The sequence below is a fragment of the Merops nubicus genome, unplaced genomic scaffold (genome assembly GCF_000691845.1).
Source record: "Merops nubicus isolate BGI_N331 unplaced genomic scaffold, ASM69184v1 scaffold653, whole genome shotgun sequence".
NCBI lineage: Eukaryota > Metazoa > Chordata > Aves > Coraciiformes > Meropidae > Merops > Merops nubicus.
This window is the reverse complement of record NW_008598021.1, coordinates 42,643-62,489: the sequence shown is the minus strand read 5'-3', so window position 1 is coordinate 62,489 and position 19,847 is coordinate 42,643. Positions and strand designations below refer to the sequence as shown.

General features: G+C 45.2%; 1 protein-coding gene across 5 annotated transcripts in view; it reads right to left on the bottom strand.

Annotated features, from left to right (window-relative positions):
* BIN1 (bridging integrator 1) overlaps positions 1–19,847 on the bottom strand; it is a 95,381-nt gene that overhangs the window by 32,898 nt on the left and 42,636 nt on the right. For 4 of the 5 annotated variants that reach the window (XM_008936876.1, XM_008936874.1, XM_008936875.1 and 1 more), the window contains exons 3-6: positions 13,444–13,498; positions 12,885–12,979; positions 11,036–11,131; positions 6,451–6,558 (exon numbers count right to left, since the gene is read on the bottom strand). In XM_008936876.1, the coding sequence (XP_008935124.1) occupies positions 6,451–6,558; positions 11,036–11,131; positions 12,885–12,979; positions 13,444–13,498 (354 nt within the window). Of the gene's footprint in view, positions 1–3,679; positions 3,773–6,450; positions 6,559–11,035; positions 11,132–12,884; positions 12,980–13,443; positions 13,499–19,847 lie in introns of all 5 variants that reach the window. The other variant, XM_008936873.1, reaches the window with a different exon arrangement.

Here is a 19,847-nt window from a genome sequence, read left to right as displayed (position 1 = left end):
AGAAATGTCACAACGCCACAGGGCTCTGCAAAAAGCCCGCAAACCACTGGGGAACTGGATCTCTCTACCAGCTTGCAGTCAGATTCCTACCCCTTCTACAAAATGAAGTTTTATCTTCTTTGTGACAGCTTAAAGAAATCCAGCTGACTGCTCCTTAGTGACAGGTATATGCAAAGATAGGATTGACAGGAGAAAGGGCTTAAAAATAATTTGCTATTCAGAGTCCTGTTCCTCACAGTGTTGCGTAGGATCCTTACACTCTCCATTTCTTTCCTGACTTAAAAGCAAGCCACAGAAGCTCCTACTTTTCAGCTAGCCCCACCTTTCAAAGTCACTCATTGCTGCCAAGGCAAGGCTGAGTTTGTACTCAAAATCAGAAGATAAAAATTTCCCCCAGAATAAGATGCAACTGGAAGGTATTCAAAAGGTAAGCAGACTTTGTGAGGAATAGGCAGAGGGAGAAGGTGCCATGATGCTTCCACTCAGAAACCCCTGTATTTCACTGCTACGCACTCACTGAAAAACCCAACATTTTGAGAGAGGTTGCAGAGAACAAACAACAAGCCCATTTAAACAGAGGCACAGTTTATGCTGGGTCAGAGATGACGATCACAAAGACTCATTCTGCCTTAAAATCCCTCTACAAATGAACGTTTCCAGTGTAACCGTTTTAAAGGGAGAAGAAAACATTCTTGCCTTTTGGCTTTATCTTATTCTAATTTCCAAACTAGACTGGAACCAGAATCAAGCCAGAAGATGGGATAGCTGGGAGATGAGGCATCACTGAATGCTGTTAGTTTTTCACGTACAGTGGATATTAATAAGTGTTTCCCTCTCTGTTTTACCTGTTCAGAAGGTCAGAGAACCTAGAAAGCAATGTGTGAATATTGTGACATCCCGAGGCAAAGGCAGAAGTCAGCAACAGGCAACGTTCACTCTAGAGCAGCTGTAGGAATCAGGGATCCACCTACTGCCTGTGGCTCAGGTACTGCTCTCAGTCCCACAGGTGGCACTGAATTAATTCTTCACTCCTTTGTCAGTCCAGGGATCTTCTCATGAGGAGCTGGACAACACAAATGCTTTCCTGACTCTCCCCATAGCCAAGGCTCAGAGTGCCAACCCCTCCCAGTGTACTGAGTTATTCTCCAGTACATGGGCTACCACTGTGGATCCCAGCACTCATGAGTGCCTGGCAATATCCAGCCCGGTGCTTGCAGGCAAGCTGGTGACCATTTCTCTTCAAACACTATGCTGTGAACTGTGGTAATTATGCACTGCCCATGAGGCAGGGGTAAAGAGGAGAGTTGAGCACCCCATCCCAGGCCCAAGCCCCCAGCAGTCCCAGCCAGACCTGCCTCTCAGAAGGGCAGCAACTTGTTGGCTTTCTCCTACTGACACAGATACTCTTCTGTTATTACTGCAGCACCAAGGGTGTTGCTTTTTAGTCTGTACTTAACATTTCAGGAGATCTTAGCAAAAAAACCCCAAGCATTTGCTGCTGTAAGCTATTCTCCCCTTTTGTTTCAAAAAGTGCAGTCACCAAAATTTGTAACTGAGAGCACGCAATAGCAAACTGCCCAGGAGACTTCACAGAAAACCCCCACTGCACTGTTATTGCTAGTTAACTGCTAAAGGTCTAAAAAGTCAGCAGTTTGCACCCTGGAGGAAGGGAGTTGGTTTTAAAGTAGAAATAATTGGTCTTGCTGACCCCATTTTCACTTGGAGGTTGTAAAATTATCAGATAAGAAGGGGCAGCAACAAAGCTGCTGGTAAGGGGAAGGACTTTTTCTTTTAGGCTTAACATTCTGAAGCTCTTCAATAAATGTAGTATATGCAAATAGAAAACAAGCCTTTTTTCTCCTGCCTGCTGATGTTTGTGAGGAAAGGCTGGAAAACCCACAGGTTCAGAATAGAAACTAATCTTCTTTACTGAGATTTTTTTTGTTAGTCTCCAATCAAACTAAAAATTAAAACAAACCAAAAAACACCAAACCCCAAAGACTTGCACAAGTTGAAACAAAAAACTAAGGTTGGCCATAGTATTATTTAGTCCAAGAATTAAAGAGGAAAAACTCACAGGAGGACTTAACTCATTTTGAAAGCATCTGAGGTGACTGAAAATATTAATGCACTTAGCAGGAGGTTAACACCCCCACAACACAGCAGGTGGAAGGATTGCACACCCCACTTGTCACCTGCTTTAGGACAAAGCCACCCAGTACAGTGAAATTACTCTCTATAACCCTTCTAAGATGACAGTGCAATGGATGAGGGAGCACTCATACATAATGCTTGTCTAGGCAAATACTCCCTGTCACCTCAGCCAGTCTGAGAAGAGGAAAAATGCCCCAAGAGCTGATTTCTTAATTTGTGGCTTCAGAAACTTCCCATACCTGCTTTCTAGTCCTCCAGAAATACCACCAGCCAAACAGACCAGTCAAGGACCCAAACCAACCCTGCAGATTGTTCCCAGCAGGGTGGAAAAGGCCCTGGCAGGTGGCCAAATGGCCTTCTCCCCTCAGTCAAGAATGAATATACTTTTCCTCCCTTTGCCATGCAGCTCAGGCAGGAGGGCTCACGGCTGTTCTCTCCCCAGGCTGTACTGATGTGGTAATCCAGTCTTTTCCCTGATCTCTAGTCATAAACCGACAGTGGAAAACCCAGGTTTTTATAAGGTGAGAGCCATTTAGTGTTTCTAAACTGCAATTCATTCACTGACAAGGAATGTGAAAACGTCAGAGCATTTGAATGAGAACAGATGAGCTCACCTGGAGCTTGTGAGCAGGTAACTGGCACTCTCCCAGTCTAGGTAGTGATTTACTAGCCCCTGCCCATTGAAAGCATTTCTTCTCACTGTCTGTTTTCTGTCAGATGCCTTTTATCACTCAGGAGCTCAAAGGTAAATACCAAGGGAGATTTCATCAGGAAGCCACACTTCTCCTATGCAAGTAGGATTCCCAGTCCTTGCAGTTTTTCTGAGCTGCTCCCATGTCCCTCAAGATGCTATAACCTAAACGTTTGGCCAAGTTCTGCCACATGATGCAACCATGATTTCAACCTGGAGCTGCTCAAATATATTACACAGGGTGTAAATCCCTTGGTCTGGGCCCACCTCTTCTGTGCAAACAAACTCTGTATGGCTGGAAACAGCTCTTATAGACCTCAAGAGCTAGGACACTGCCCATTTTGGAAACTTGGGTCTTACCACAGGAGAATGTTACAGCCTAACTCAACAGCCATAGAAATTGCTTTTGAAGAAACAATGTTTTGTTCTGGCTTTACTCAACAGCACAAATGCAGAAGCCAAATTTTCAGTGTTTCCTTTTTTTTCTTTTTTTTGAAACAATAACAGTAAAAATTTACTGTTTCTCTTAAAAGAAAAATAAAGAAGTAAATGGAGGAACTACACTACATCACCTTCTGCCTTGGCATTATTCCATAGCCTTCATTCTCATTTCATTTTAGTGGGAGAAAACAAAACCTGAATAAAACTGAAGAGGGCAGGCACAGATTCATTAACTGGTCAGCAACTTCCACATGTCCACTGTGCCTCGGGAGCATCAAGGACACACTGAACAGAGGGGACTAGAGTGAACGTTGCCTAGAGATTAGTTGCTTGGTACAATCTAGAGCCCAAAATAGCACATGCAGGGTTAGAGGCAGGTAGATCAGCAGTCACCTGATTTCGGAGCAGATTAGTTTGTGCAACGAGGTGAGCTTGTAGCTTCCCTTGACACCACTGAGGCGCGGCTTTCTCAAGCAGCGAAACAGGCTGGGAGAGGGAGCATGTTTGAGTGAAAACAGAAAAAAAAGAGAACAAGAGACACAAACATATATCTTTTAGGATTAAAAAAAATTAAAATCACAACAGAGAGTGTATTTAGAGGCTGGGCCAAACTAGTATCCCCAAGGCAAAAGGAAAAACAAACATCCTGGGACCGATCAGTTATGAATCCTTTGAAGCATGCCAACTTTAGCAGTAATTAATGCTCCAGTGTGGGCTGGGATACTGCAGACCAGCCAGGCAGCTACAAAGAGCAACAGATAGAGTTGTTAGTGACCTAGCACACAGACAACCCTGCTCCAAGTCATGGCTGTGAAACGGGAGCTCCTTAAAGAGAGGTCAGGATTAATTAACCATCATAATTATTTGCATGCAACAGCTGAAAGTCCAAGGAGCTTCATTTTAAAGGCGAGTTGTGAGTTTAGTAATAAGTGGAAGGAATCCTGGGTAGGAAAAGAATAGCCATATATTAGAGAAGAAATAAAATGACCATATAGCTCCAAAAGGTATTCACATTACAGTTACTGTTACTATGCCATGAAACATTAATCAAGTCAGTTCCCATTTGTACGCTGTGTCATAAAAATTATTATCCTAGGGCCAGTTATCATATACTAAAGTGTCTTAAACCCAGGAACAGCCCTACTTCAGCCATCACATGAGCAAAATCAGCCACAGGACCAGAGAGGTGAACTTCTTTTGCCAGCCTAGTGCATGCTGAGCCCTGGCTCCTGCCCACAGCTCTGCAGAGCTGCCTGACTCCAAGTGCGGGAGCAGGGGCTGGGCTGTGAAACCTGCCCATTTGGGAAAAGCATATCTATGTAACTTTGGGGGGCTCACTGCTCCCATTTTGACAGGATCAGGACAGTGCAACATGTCATATATTATCCTCTGTGCGACCTTATGGCCTAAACACAGAAGAGAAAGGTCTGATCCAAGGCACATTTTGGCTAATGAGAAGTGTATGATCAAGTACTAAGAGATGCTTGCACAGGCTGAATCAGGAACAGAACACCAACTCCTAGACCTCAACATTTCACTCTTCAAACTGCACTGTTCTTCATACTTTAATAGAAGAGCAATAATTTCTTGTTAATAACACCTCATGTGAGCATTTAGGGCAACAAGAGCAAGTGCAGCAATGATGAAGGTAGCCAGCCTCTGGTGCAGATCATCGGGTATCAACCTGAGTAAATGAATTCCTACAAACGCTATTTGCACTGCAGCAAAGATCCTCCAGGCACATAATAATAATACCACACCTCATGGAAATTCTGCTCTTACCCCCAAACACAGTGAAGTACTGCTTTGAACAGAAGGCACAACCAGCTGGGCCTCACGCCTTGCATACAGAACCAAGACTTGCTTTGCCACACAAATGATGCAACAACACCTGAGCCATCAGTCTCTTTCCCCTTTCTCAAGCTGAATCACAGTGCATGCACTGGGTGAACAGACGACTGGTGACCTGCAGCTTAAAAATAAAAGTACTGTTGCCATTAAATGCAGATCTTTCACTCAGGGAGAGATGAATCTTTATTTCTTCCACACAGGAGAAACACTAGTGTCTCTCACATAGCCCACGTGTGCCCCTGCCAGGAATAACTCTAAGCAAAGGATGACAACTCTCCTCAGCCCGGTTAAAAGACACAAATCCAGACTCATTCTTTCCTGCACTGCTTCTAGCCTAAAGAGTCCTGACATGTCATGGCCCACATTCAGTAATATTAAAGATCGCTCCCCAGCCCTGGATTCTGTTGTGTCAAGACCTGTCCTGTGGAGTGGAGCACGTGTACAAATCCACTCAGGGTACAGGAGTAACCCACAGCTCATTTTCTGGGCAGGGGAGTGCACCATGTGCCTCCTCTAGAACAAGGTTAACACTATGACCTTCCTTCAGCTACATTTAAACGAAAATCTGCATTTTATTTTTAATGAGACTTGCATGTTGGGCATGATCTGCAGTTAACCCTGGATCAAGCTGTTCACAGGCATGAAAGAAACCACAACCTGACAAGAAAAAAAACTCTTGGGTTTCTGCCTTCAGATGTATTATTATCCAGTAACTGTGATCAACAGACAACAGAACAGAGTCATGGAACACAGTGCATAGGGTGCCATTCCACCACTGAACTTTTAACTCACACTCCTAAGGATCTCTGTCCTAGAACATCAGAGGACTTCACAAACACAGCCAGTTTCAAGCAACAGTTAAACACTTACTCTCACCATTGCTCTACGATGGGGAGACAGAGCCCCAAGAATCACACAAAATGGAAAATTTTTCCAGGGTACTGCAAGGTTTTGCTTCTTCCAGAGGCACGTGGGCTTTTTTAACAGAAGTTACTGGTCTTGCAGCATCTGAGGAAATGCAAGCCTACGCCTTGGCCACCAAGAGATGCAGACTGGTGACGATGTTGGGTCTGAACCAACACAGAGACCATCCTGTCTTCTAGGAGAACTAAACGCATACGGAAATGCCTCGCAAAACCTCCCTGGTTCATGACACCTCATTGATCTTAAAGGTCCTTTCCAACCTGAATTATTTCATTTCCAATGAAAACACAGCCAGTGAAGATGTACAGGTGCACTTCAAATCTCCTCAGCAGGCAAATGCCGACTTCCCAAAACGAAAGGATGGCTGCACATCTTTCTACTTGCTTTACCTTTGCTATTTTGGTTTCATCCTTCTTCTTTGCAGTTTGCAGAGCTTCAAAGTGGTGCCTTGCACTGTCGTAATCCACAAGCTTCCTTCCTCGCTTCGCTATACGAGACTAAGAAAGACAGAGAAAAACAGTTTTAACAGTCTTCCCCAGCAGCCAAAACCACAAAGGCTCTCAGGAAAGCCCCCCTCCTCCTTACCTGACTTCCAGAGCACCCCATGCTCTGCCCACACAAAATGCTTACTGGATACTCCACACAGGCTACCCAGAGAGGTGGCCCTGGGAGCCACCTGTGACAATGACCATTCTAGAGGGAAGTCCTCAGGAGGAGAGCAGACCCAGCCAGGTAAAGCAAAGGGTTCCAAACAACAACAGCCATCACCTCTGGATGACACTGATGTTTTCAGAACTGTAGCCCCAGTGCTTCCTAAGCCTCCCCCATGTGCCTGCATCCTACGAGCATCTGCTTCATCATTTTCAGGGCTTCCTGAGGGCTGCAGCCAGACTAGACTTGTGTGGAAGCTCAAAAGATTAAGTTCAACAAAAGAAGGCATTTCTGTTGTCAACACAGCAAAAGCATTCATCTACATGCTCAAGGTATGCCTACAGCAGCTTTTTGGACCCTACAGCAGGAGGTCCAGACAGAAGTGATCACAGGTACAAGCAGCAGCCCACTGTAACTAGCTTTTAAGCAAGAGGAGTGTGAGGGAAAACCTGTAGTACTGTGCCACTAGTAGGCAAGATACACTGAAGCTGTAACAAACACAAGGAGGAAGCCAGCTGTGTACCAGACTTGTGTTCAGGAACAAAATCCATACAAGTCCATGGATGAGAAACCAGAATAGACGCCCAGCCCTGTGGCTTGATCCTCCATTACCATTTTTCATCTGAGGTGCCTTTGTCTCTCTTCCCCAGCAGAGTTTCATCTCAACAAGCCTCAGACCCACTGGGCTACCCTGTTTTAGGAACCATCCATCCTCTTTAGACACTTGCCTCCCACGCTCTCTACAAACACCCCAGACTATCTGGGTTGGAGTCTTCCCAGCCCGACCCGAGCACCCCCCCAGCTCAGAGTGATCAGCAGTCTAGACACAGGCTGGAGAACCAGAGTGAAAAGGGATGGCAAGGAGCCAGGAGGGTTTCTAGTTAACCACAGCACCCAGGGAAATTGAAAGTGTAAGATGAAGAATCAGCATTAGGATTTAGTTGCAAAAGCAAAACCTCCCCCTCCAGTGCCCTTGGCAGGGAGCTGTGGTCTCCTCTCCCCAGGCTCCTGCAGATAAGCTGCAAAACCGCGCTCAGGGCCGATCTTCCCGCCAGAGCAGCTGGGCCCAGTCTGCACGTCTCCCACACACGCTCCAAGTGCTGGTGCAGCTCTGTGTGAGTCACAGTGGCTCTGCAGGGCCTCAGCCAGATGCACACCCCAACTGCTTTCAAAGCTCTCAGCTCGCTCCAAGAGAGGAACCACAGAAGTTGAGCCACCCTGCAGTGGAGGTCACTAGAAGACACCTCCCAGACATCACGCTGCCAACCAGGTACAGAGGCGGGATGTCAGAGGGGGCTTCCAGCAGCACAACCACCTCTGAGATGCTAGCTAATGCATCTTACACACACACCCCAGATAAAATACATGGCAGGATCTGGGATTTAAGAGAGAGGATTCTTCCTCCAGGCCAGACTAGGGCATTTTGCCCACTTCTGACATGTCAAACAGCCACTTTCGGGTTTCCCTGCCACCCCACCAGGGAGTTTGATTGAATGTCACCTATCTCTCAAACAAGGTTACTTTTGCCCTTTTTGGCTGCTCCGGATCTTTTAACCCCCACCCTCACATTTCTACTAGAGTGCAAGGAAATGCTGCAAAGTACAGACACACTGCATGCAAGTCCTCCTAGAGGAACCCCTGATTACATGATTGCCTGTGATGGCACTAATGGGACTCAGCCCAGTCTTGGAAGGCTGCAAGGTAGATTCCTTGCAAGAGGGCCAAGGAAGCATTGCTGCAGACTATCCTGGTTCTATAATAGCTGCAGCTACCCACCACTATTTGAAGGTACAAGCTGAACTCCCACAGAGTTTACTGCTTTGCAACCATCTTAATTTGAGCTTCCTTTAAAAGCAAACAAACAAACCAACAACAACAAAAAACAAACCTAAAACACCACAGAACACTTCCCCTGCACCCCTCCTTTACTGATATTTGGTTTTAAACCTAGTAGAAACAGGGCAACACTTTCAGGGCAAGACAGGAAATCACAAATTCCACAGCTACTCAGAACTTGTGTTACGGTTTCTCTTCTCTGGGCTGGATGCAGAGACCTGTATTTTTGTTGTGTGCTCTGCAACCTCAAGCAAAACCTCACTCAGAAATATTACAGATTATGCAAGAGTCCTACTCCAGGAAGTTATAGATACTGACCTTCAAAGAAAGGATAAAGTACTTTTTGCATTCCTTTTTCCCAAGTTAGAGAAGATAAAGAAGCTTTGTTCATCCCTCCCTATTCAACATATAAAAATTATTCCCTTTAACTTATAAAAATTCTTTTCTAAAGAATGCTCAGTTTTCACATTCCTGTTGTAAATCCCATTGTAAGACCAAAAAATTCAAGGAAAAGTTTCCAGTGAAGAAGGATTCAGAATGTGTTTGAATTTAGCAAAAAATAATGCACGTATGATCTAACTCATCACACATTTGAATAACTGGGCCATTAACAGAAAACAGGCCTTCACATAACTAAATTCAAATCATCTTCTCTCCAAACGTCATCTTTCATTATCACAGCAATGCCAGAAATTTAGGAAAAGCAGAATATTTTCTGGTTTTTGTTTTCCACAAAAGCAGAGTATTAGCAAAACAACAAAAAACAAATACATTCCCTAAGACCAGGGGATTTTTCCCTGCCAACATCAAGAGCTCGAATTCTTTCTGTGAAGGCACACAACACTTCTGTACAGCTGTAGCACCCTTCAACAACAGCACTTCTAGGAGTTTCTACCAGTTGAAGAAAATGCACTTGATTTGAGCCATTTCTGGATCTGAGCACTTCTCACTGCTCTGGGGTAAGGAGGATGATGCACCCAGCTGAATTACCAATAAAAACATACTGACCTTTTAAATTCATTCCACTCAAAGTCCATTTTAAACAAAGAGCCAAGTCTTGTGAAACATATCCATATCTTATTCTAAGAACCAACAGAAAGCCAAAGTCTCACTCGTTTTAAGAAAGAAAGCAGAAGTATTGCTCTCTTTAAAGCATTACTTAAATTTTCCATAGAACTGCTTTAACTTCCTATTTTCTAGAGCATCATCTGCAAACTGATAAAGGAACATTAGTAATAAACACCTTAGTAGCCATTTCAGAAGTCATAAAGGACCCATGGGAGCTCAGTGCCCAACACCTTGACTATTTGGTGAAATTCTGGTGTCCTCAGGCTTGTTCTCCTTTTAAAATCTCACCCTAAAACTTCAGTGGGACCGCAACAGAATTAAGAATCTCCAAAGATCCTCGGCACGGAAAAAAGTGACACTCTGAGGTGACCCAGTGCACAGCCAATGAGGCTGGTAAAGTGTGATTTGGACTGAAGCAGTGCAGAAGTCTGAGTCTCCAGTGAGCCTGAAATAAAACCTTCTGCTCAGGAAGGAGTGCACCAGCCTCTGCACTAACTGAGGCACTACAGGGAGCGATCAGCAACATCAAGTCTCTTCATTCTTCCCATCTGCAGACTTCCAGGAATGGAAAGACTAGAAAAATGAAGCAAAACCAGGGAGTCCTAGGAGGCAAAGGACACTGCTGTTCAGGGCTTATTTTACAAGCCTGTGACCTGCCTCTCTTTGATACATCACGATCCTCTTGACAAAACAAATATTGACAAACGTTTTAAGAGACATGTGGTGGGGAAAGGGTTGTTTTCACTGGGAAGTAGCCAAGCTGATATTTCCCATATGGTGATATCATTACTAGCGCTTCCATATGGTGAAGACATTTCCTGCATAACCTTCTCAAAATGAATGGAGAGGAGAGCAGTGTGGAGGAAAGGAAGCTCATGGGACATCATTCAAACCCTGGTCCTTGGATATGATCTCCCCCAAAAAGATGTCCACCCAGCATTCCCCCTTCCCTGCAGGCAGCTGGTTGTATGCCCAGCAGGACTTCAGGGAACACACAGAAATCTGCTTTCCACGGCAGCCTCTACCTATAAAGCACATTAACCACTCGCTGCTTCCTCAATGCTTTGTACTTAACGAGGAAGTTAAAAAACCAAAAGGACCGAAAGAGACCAAACTTGTGAGTTATTGCTGACACTGCCCTCTGGCACTCTGATACAATAAGAAATGTTGTGGCCCCTTCTCCACTGCACTTATGCTTTCTCTTCAGCATCTTTCCCCTGGATTCCTCACTCTCATTTCAAGCCCAAAGGAGAACATAACATTTTCATATGAGCCAGAGCTGCAGAGATCTTGGCTGCTCTAAAAGGAGAGCTTGCAGCAGCACAGCACACACATCCTCCTAAAGAAAACGGGGACACAACAAACTGAGGTTTCATCTGCCGTGACTCTGTAAATCAAATGGGTTAAAGAGAATCTTACTTTAATATCTGGAAATTGGCCAAGGTATGTATCCATGGTCAGAAGTGCCTGATCCACCAGCTTCTGATGGAAATCCGTCCAGAGGAGATCGTTGTTCTGAAAAACAGAAGTAAAGAGCTAACTATTAAGAACATGGAACTCTGCATTTTTGTCTCAGTGAATGCTACAAGTCAACAATTTCAATCCCCCAGAGCTCTTAAGAAACAGTCATTTATTTGGAAAAACTATGGAGCAGAGAAGTTAGTTGAAAACAGAGGTCATGCCAGAAACACAGAAACAGAGAATAAAGCTTGATGCTGCTAATTCAGGTGATCTCTAGAAGCACACAGTGCCCTTTGTGAACCACCCTTTGAGGGTCTGTCTTCTCTGCTGCCACATGAGCCCAAGTCTGTAGAACAGAAGGGGAGGTGAAGGTTAGGCTGGATTTACCTTCTTCTCTGAGCAGCCACAAAAACAGGACACATACCTTCTTGGAGGATAATGGCCAGAAGCAGAAAGCTATTCTGACCGTCCTCACCCCTCACACCACCAGGCTCCACAGCCCAAGGAGGCCACATGCAAGGCTTGCACCCTAACCTGTGCACACTTTATTCTTGATCTTACCTTAGGGCTCAGTACTTTCATGCCAACATCTTGGATTAGGTGGAAATTGCCCTCTATCCTGTATTTTCAACTAAATGGGTTTGGCTAAAATATTCAGGAAAAAATGTCTACTTTATGTGGGAAGTTATTATTTTGGGGGACAGGAATAGCACTTTCCTTTTATCTGTCTTTTCTTGAAAGACAGAAACATAAACAAAGTCATTAAAGGGAGAGGTGGAAGGCAGACCCCCAGAGAAGCTACAGTTAGTTCTCAGGGCCCATGCTCCCTTTGACCTCTCTGGCTCAAATTCTCTGAAAGGACAGTCTCCTGCAAGGCACCACAGTAGCTCAGGAGGAGAAAAAAAGGCCAACAGAAAATGTGAAGGCAAACTAGCTGAATTACAGCTCCATTATTTATTGCAACAGCACTTTCTAATAAAAAAAATTCCATGTTAATGCAAGAACTGACCTGGAAATGTGCAGGTTTTGTTTGATTTATCTGCTTTGAAGTCAGTATTTCCTGGGCAAGATGCAAATGTTATTTCAGGTGAGGTTTTCTGCAGGGGAAAGCAGGAGAAGGGAAGAATCCTTCTATTGTCCTCTCTATTCCTTCTCCACTGCTCCAATGCCACAGACAGCTGCAGAGAAGCCCAGTCCTGCAGCCTCATAGCAGACGGATCCACAGAGCTCAACTGCCACAGCTGCTCTCAGGGGAAGAGTAGCAAGAGAGCCAAGGGCACTGGACCCACCACGCACACGCCAAGGGGGATCCAAGCTGTCACATGACAGGCTGTGCCCTGAACTCCACACAAAACACCTGGGCAAGGTGGACAGGCATCACCTCACCAAGGGATGAGAAGAACAGCAGGTTGATGTGACACATGGTTCAGCCAAACACGGTGGCACCTACAATACGGCAGCTGGTGGTACTGTGTGCTTTGGCCACAGATCTAGCTTCCCCTTTTTCTTGCACAGAGCAGAAGCAATACACCCAGTTGACCCTATTGACTCTCTTTTGGCAACCTCTGTTGGCAGAATAAATTGTGGGCATAAACATATGTGCAGCATTCGAGCTTCTGGCTATGCTGCACTACACAGACAAAAACACAGGTCACATCCCTTCAGCTTTCCCATCATCCCAATGCTGAGCTTCTCTCTCCAACTCTTCTGCAAAGCAATATGCCTGAAGAAATGTGGCATGCATACACAGCTTCCAAAGCTCGTTTCCAGACCAAGCCTGGGGACCCCACGTCCTGGACAGTCTTACCTCTGCTATTTTATTTGTGTCATCTCTCCCAGGCCAGTCTGGCTCATAAACTTCCTGCAAACACTCTGTCAGCTTCTTGGAGGCCTCATGCATAGCTAGGAAAGAAGAGGGAACTGCTTCAGGAAGAGGAAAATAGCATACTCCTCACAGTTTAACCCTCATCCTGAGGAATGGGGACACAGGAGGTATTGAGCAAATGCTAAACTCTTTCTTACAGAATGTCTGACCCTTGGTACTGCCACCATCCTTGGAAATGGAAGGTAACCAGAGGGAGAAAGGGACTGAGGATGCAATTGTACCAAATCTCTTGTGTTCGCCCTCCCCTTGCAAAAGATATGAGAGTCTATTGGCAAAGACAGAACCACCTGTTTGGCATGCAAAAAAAACCCTATTCTGTCCCAGCTGGCCCTGAAGGACTCTGAAAGATCTCCCACCCACACAAGGCTGATCCTCCCTACAACTCGTGCCTGAGGAAACACCAAGAAAAGGAGGCTGCAGCAGCCTCACTGCACAGGTAAGCACTAGGGAGGAAACGGCTCTCTGCTTCTGCAGAGCTCACCTTTTACAGAAGCCAGGTAAGTTCGGAGGTCCTTCTGCAGCCTCGTGCCTTCAGACTGTGAACAGAAGGAGAAGACCATCAGTTACTCTCCCATGTAAAGAACATGTAAGAAGTCAGGCATTTCTAAATAAAGAGAAATGGTCTTGCAGATGGGCTACACGACAGCCCTACGGCACGCAAACCCCAAGTATTACAGGGAGACCACAGAGCCCTCTGGCTTGGTGAGCCCACAGATGGTGACCTACAGGCAAGTTTGGCCAACGATACCACAAAGGCACCAAGTCACGTGATGTGGGTAAAGCTGTGTTTTGCTCTTCCCAGCAGAGCCAGCTTTAGTGTTTTGATTTCATACAAGCAACTAGAGAGGGTCCTAAGGGCAACAATTAGTTTATAAGTCAAGGGACAGTGGGTCTATGCAACAAATAATTAACTGAAGAAAGTCTGTAGGATATAGAAAACAGAGACAATTGATTTATTCTGTTTGGGAGCAGTTTAGCTCACTACTTTTTCCTGCCACACTGCAAAGCAAAATCCCAGTGCAAAGCGGGTACAAGAGATCTCTGACTTGCCCAAACATCCTGTCTAAGTTGTTCTGTACAACAGGGTTTGCAAACACAGAATTAATCATCTTTTCCTTTAACTTCACTATGGAGGTGGCCTGACAGCAGCAGATTTCACTCACTAAAAAAAAAAAAAAAAAAAAAAAAATTAAAAACAGAAGCTAGGCTGAGTTTTGCCACTGTGAGCCTTCAGACCTTCAGATGACACAGGTGAGTGAAGCAAAAGAACCCAGGTTAGAAAGGGGCGTGAAGATTTCTGCAGCAAGGCTGGCTCAGACACACAAACACACATGCACTCCCCACAGGAGCACTCTCCCACACTAGGGTACGCCTGCTCAGGCCACCTCCCCTCTGCCTTGCCATGTGGCATTGACAGTGGTGCAAAGCAGGCAGGGAAATACTCCCAAATCCAGGCAGCCACATTATAGAAACAGAGACAAAAGGACAAGAAAAGCAAGGCTTGAGAGGTTCACCAACACCACCAGAGAGCTTGTCAAAGCAAGGGAAGGAGCAAACATTGAGGACATCTGCATAGACAACCTCTGGAATATGCAAGAAGTACAGAAAAAAAATTTGAGAGACAAAGATTTCTGCTATGAAAGGGTTTCTCTTGTCCTGCAAGATCTCACTGAATCCTCTCCCTCCCCCAAATTAGCTGTAAAAACAAGAACTGAGGAAAGCAACAATTACACCTCACACCTTCCTCACAGCCCGATGCCATTCCTCTCTTCTCTCCCTGTTTGTGTCCCATTGGGGGGGCCCTCAGCATGGTGAATTTTGACAGCTGAAGACAACTCCAGACACGGGGAGCTCACAGGACATCTCTGACAGCTGCCTCAGAGCTACTAGCTTCAAAAGCAGATGTTTCCTATCAAGCCTCCCCACCACTCAGGCACCTCTTGCCTCAACTGAGCTCATGGTGTGATCCTTTGTGCTCTCAGTGCAGCTGTGCTTTCCAAGCAGAGGCTAAATCTGCCCAGCTGTTGGAGTGGCAGCACTAGCATAGCTTTGTGGAGAAATCCATCTGCTTCCAGCACTACGGCCCCATTTGTTTTCCTTGCCTCGAAAGTTCTGGATGAGTTCACATTTGTTTTTTTCCTGCTGCCATCAACAAAGGAAATGAGGGATGGGAAAGAGCTGGCCACTTTTACAGAAGAAAGTCAGACTTTTAGTCTGGAGAAGCATTGGGAACTAACCCAATGAGTGCACAAGAGGAAAGGAATAGTAGCCACATCTGCTGCAAAAGAGAATTCTTAAAACACAGAGGAAATAACAGTAGAGCTTTTTGCTGGCTGTAGGGTGAATGTGAGCTCTCACCTGGGCAGATGAGACTTTCCTTACAGTGCAATCAGAAACCAAGAGGGAAGAGGTGCCAGTGTAACCAAAGAGCACACCCAGAGGAGACCATCAGAGAGGCTGAGCTGAGAAGCAGCAGCTGAATCAAGCTGTAGTGCGTGTTTGCTTGTGCCCAATGCAGGAAACCTTAGAGGAAAACAGTGCTGTGTGCCTAGAACTGGTCCATGCCAGAAATCACAGGCTGAAACTGGCAAGACAAGATGTCAGAACACACGAGGAAATGGCACAGAAGAAACTATTATGTAAAATGTCTCAGATGGACACACTATCATCCTGCAGCTGTATCACTTTTAAGAATGACTAAATTTAAACACACAACTTTGAGGTTATCAGAAACTAAGTAGGGAAGGTCCTCTGCAGAACTTGCCCACCACATACTTGGGCACTGCAATATGTGGAACTGTAACTCTCAAACTTATAACACCTAAAATCAGAAAACACCTCAAAAATTGTGCCTCTACTTGCCCAAGTTCTGCCACAGCAGCACACAACACAATCCAGACTTATGAACTCTTCAAGTCTCAATAGTCAGTCCCGAAGTCATGGGAACAAAAGTATTCTCTGAAAGGTATGCTGGTGTCACAATTAAGCATCAAATCAAGAGTTTTAGATAGACCACCTGAAAAACCTTCAAGCCAGGGCCCAAATACTGGAGCATGCACCTGCACAAATGCACAACCATCCTTCTGTGCTCTCAAGGCATCCTCGACACCACTCGTCTTACTGAGACGTGCAGCCAGTCAACATGGGGTGCTGCATCCTGCAACTGGAGGGGTTTCTCAGTCATCTCTTGTTGATGTTTAGAGTCAGAGTCACAGCTGATGTCTATGACTACGGAGCTACCTAAGCCTCTTAGAAGTACCAAGTCTGCCGGGGGGAGTGAACAGACCTTACAGCCTGTGAAATCTGCAAACAGGTTTTCAGAGGCCCACATTCAGTGTTGTCATGAATCCCAGCTCCCCTGTGCACCTGGGGTTCCCATTCAAGTCCCTCTTTGGCATTTCTGTTGCTTTATCTCTTGTCCATCAGTAAAGCAGCTCCTTCACTTGCTACAAGAGTTTCTTTTTATTACTTTAAGCATTAATGGTTTCCCAAGAAACTCTGGCAACTGCTTTCTCTGTCTGCATGCAGCACCTGAGTTCTTTAAGCAGGCTATACCAAGGTGCCAAGTGCCAACCATGATTCTGCAGGAACACTTCTCACAATGCAGTTAGGCACAGTCACACGGTGTACAGAACAGAAGCTTTCAACACCCTTGAGTGTGCATTTAAGAGATGCTTCATAAACTCAAAGGTTAAAAAAGTATGGAGGAGGCAAACTAGAATCAGGAAAATTCATCCACCTCCCAGTTACTGAAGAATTTAAGGGTGTGCAGAGAGAAGTTATAGAGGTGTGACTGAATCTAAAGATGTTCAAAATCTAATAGAACAGTAATTTTTAAATGGCAGGAAAATAAAAAGAAAGATACACACACACACACTATATCAGAGCAACAAAACTTCACAAAAGGGAATTAAAACCCTTGCACAGGAACAACTACACTGTGTCTTGATGTAGAAGTGACCACAATAAGTTGTTCTACTCAAACACACAAGCATTATTTTGTTTGAGCAGGTATTGCCATGCTCACAATCAGAGTGTAAACCCTGTGAGCCTGTAACACAACCAGGTATAATATGAAGGACAGTATGTACAGGAAGTTGCACATTTAAAAATAGAAGTGCTGTGCTTAGGAGGCTGGAAGAGCTCTCTCCAAAGAGCTAATGAACCACCTAGTGCTTATAGGTCTGTGGAAGATACACACAAGCATGGTTTGGTGTCTTATTGTGCTTTCTTGTTTTGTTGGGGATTGTTATTTACAATTTCTTTCACTGATCCCTAGCTAAGCATGTCATTTTTTCTAGAGTTGCTTCTTGGGGGCATTGTTTGTTTTTCTTGTTTTGCTACATAGGGGGTGAAATGGGAACTGCTGGGCCTGAAGGGTTCTTGACTGGAAAGAAGTGTCTCTCTGAGCTACTGACTGTCACGGTCCACAGCCAAAGCTACACTGCAAGAGCACAGATTAAGTCCTTGCTGCCCACCCTGCGGGCTGAGGCTGTGCCCAATACCACGGGGTACGGGCAGGGGTCGTGCCAGTAGCAGCTCACCTCTCATGTATTTGGTGTGAAACACTCTAAACCAACCCAGAACTTCCACACAAGTGACAGCTCACAGCAGGTATCAAAACCCAGCCCCCCTGCCAGGCAGAAACACGACACAGTGCCAGGTGTAAGGGCTGCCACCAGCCTCCCACTCTGCCTCCCCAGTGAGTGTTTCAAATGCAGGGGAAGAGAAGCCAAAACCTCTTGGCTGGGGGCTCTGTTGCACCTTTGCACAGCAGGCCTCTTGCTCCCCAGGTCTGCAAGGACAATGTCCAGGCCAGATCCTTGTGCCGGTGCCTGCACACGAGTGGCACTGGGGAAGGGAAGGAGGGGGAGCCTTCAAATCAACTTTTTGGGAGGTTAATTGCCAAAGATAATCTGTCACAATGGAATAATACAGGAGCCAGATGTGCTGCTTCTCAAGCCTTCAGGAGACACAGGTGAGCCCTGTAGCCCAGCAGAGGCATGGTAATGCCCAGCTCATTTGTCACATAGGAAATCCATCTGTTTGAGCTAGAAAGCTCCTACCATTCCGAGACCTGAGTGGTGCTCTTCTATGAACCTGAATGGACAGGGAGCTGGGAATTGCAATGTTTTCCCTCATATCCACTCAACCTTCACTTGAGAGGCACACAAGATGCCTCGTTTGAAAATGAATAAATGATTTTTAGATCTGCTCTCCATTCATCAACAGCCCACACACGGAACATGTGTCAAAGGGGCCAAACTTAGTCCTTAGAGTCAGAGGAGCCTCTAATCAAGCAGCAAACAAGGCCACTGGCTGGTCACACCTCAGCCAGTTCCATAGGAGAGCTGTTCTCTCACAAGCCTGCTGCAAAAGATCTGTTTTCCTCCAGACTTACATTTCCCACTGGAGCAGACTAATTAAAGAAATGCCATCAAAATCTCACACATAGCTATCCTACACACACATCACATAGAAACAAAACTAAATGTGCAGATATACACCTATAGCTGAAGTTTTTTCCCTAGTCTGCTTGGCATCATAGTAACTCCTCAGCCCTGGATATCCTAACAATCCAGCTAACCCACATTTATCATTTGCCCTGTAAAACAGGCATGGTCTGTATTTATTTTAGTAATAGGGAAACGGAGGGCCAAAGCAAAACCAACAGACCCCAAGTAATAAATGCAGAGCAGCCTCCAGCAACTTTGATAATTATTTAGAGAATTTAGTTCATGGCCTGCCTCTACAAGACAGGAAAAGCAATTCATCTGTAAGGGGCACAGAGGCAGTGCTGCTTTAACAGGCTTCTCAGTACACCACTCAAACTCATGTCTTTGGAAACAAAAACCATCCCTGACAGTCAGATCAAGGAGTTTGAATGAATTATTTGGTATTTCTCCTTTAAAAAGATTATTTCCTGATTGTCAATACTTTAAAATTATATGAAAATGTCACATCCAGTAATGTTATATCATCAGAAAGAACCAAACTGTACTCCTCTGTGTACAAGAGAATATCATTGGTGGACATGTTATAGAGGTGTTGCATGAACTCCTGGAGCAATAGCTACTCTTGCTGCCAAAAGAATGATCATCAGTCTCCAGGAATCTGCAGGCAGCTCTGGCTGGACGGAAGTCAAAGTCAGATTGAAAGATTTTCATTATATTCAGCTGCAGCAAATCCCTCCTCGGCTAGCAGATGTGGCTGTGTGGCACAAAACTGAGTCTTAGCAGGCATGATGTAGCTGCTGCTAACAGCTCCAGAAAAAGGGCCCTGAAGGGCACAAAGGGGCTAAAAGATTTCTTCAGTACCACCTGAGCTTTGGTGTGGCACACATTTCATACCATGAAACAGAAGCAATACTTCCTGCAACACCAAGCACCAGTGTGCAAATCCCCTGGGGTAACTAAAGTCCCCTCCTCTGGGTGGCTGAAAGCTCCAGACTGGGGGAGAGGAAGAAAAAAAAAAAATAAAAAAAACAGTTCAAGATACAAACCTACTGCTGTTTAAATAGAAGGGTGGGAGAAATTGCTACACTATTAAACATTTTTGTGCCTAAAACACAGGAATGAAGCAGACAAGCAAAATACTGACTCAGGCCTGACACTGCCATTGTGCAAGGCTGGGTTTCTGTCTTAGCCATGGAAGGTTGTTCCCTTTTCATCCTTTGCTTCCTTTGTCTCCTATTCCTCTGCTGCACTTAGGAAACCAAAATTGCCTTGTTGCATTTTGATTTTCATTTCTGATCTGCTTCCCATCCTATCCATCCTTCAGAAACACAGTGTTGCTCTTACAGCTCTGCTTCCAGCCCAGCATGAAAAATTGTTAAAAAGCAGCTGCTAACTGAAGGAAGCATTCTGGTTGTGCTATTTCTTTCCC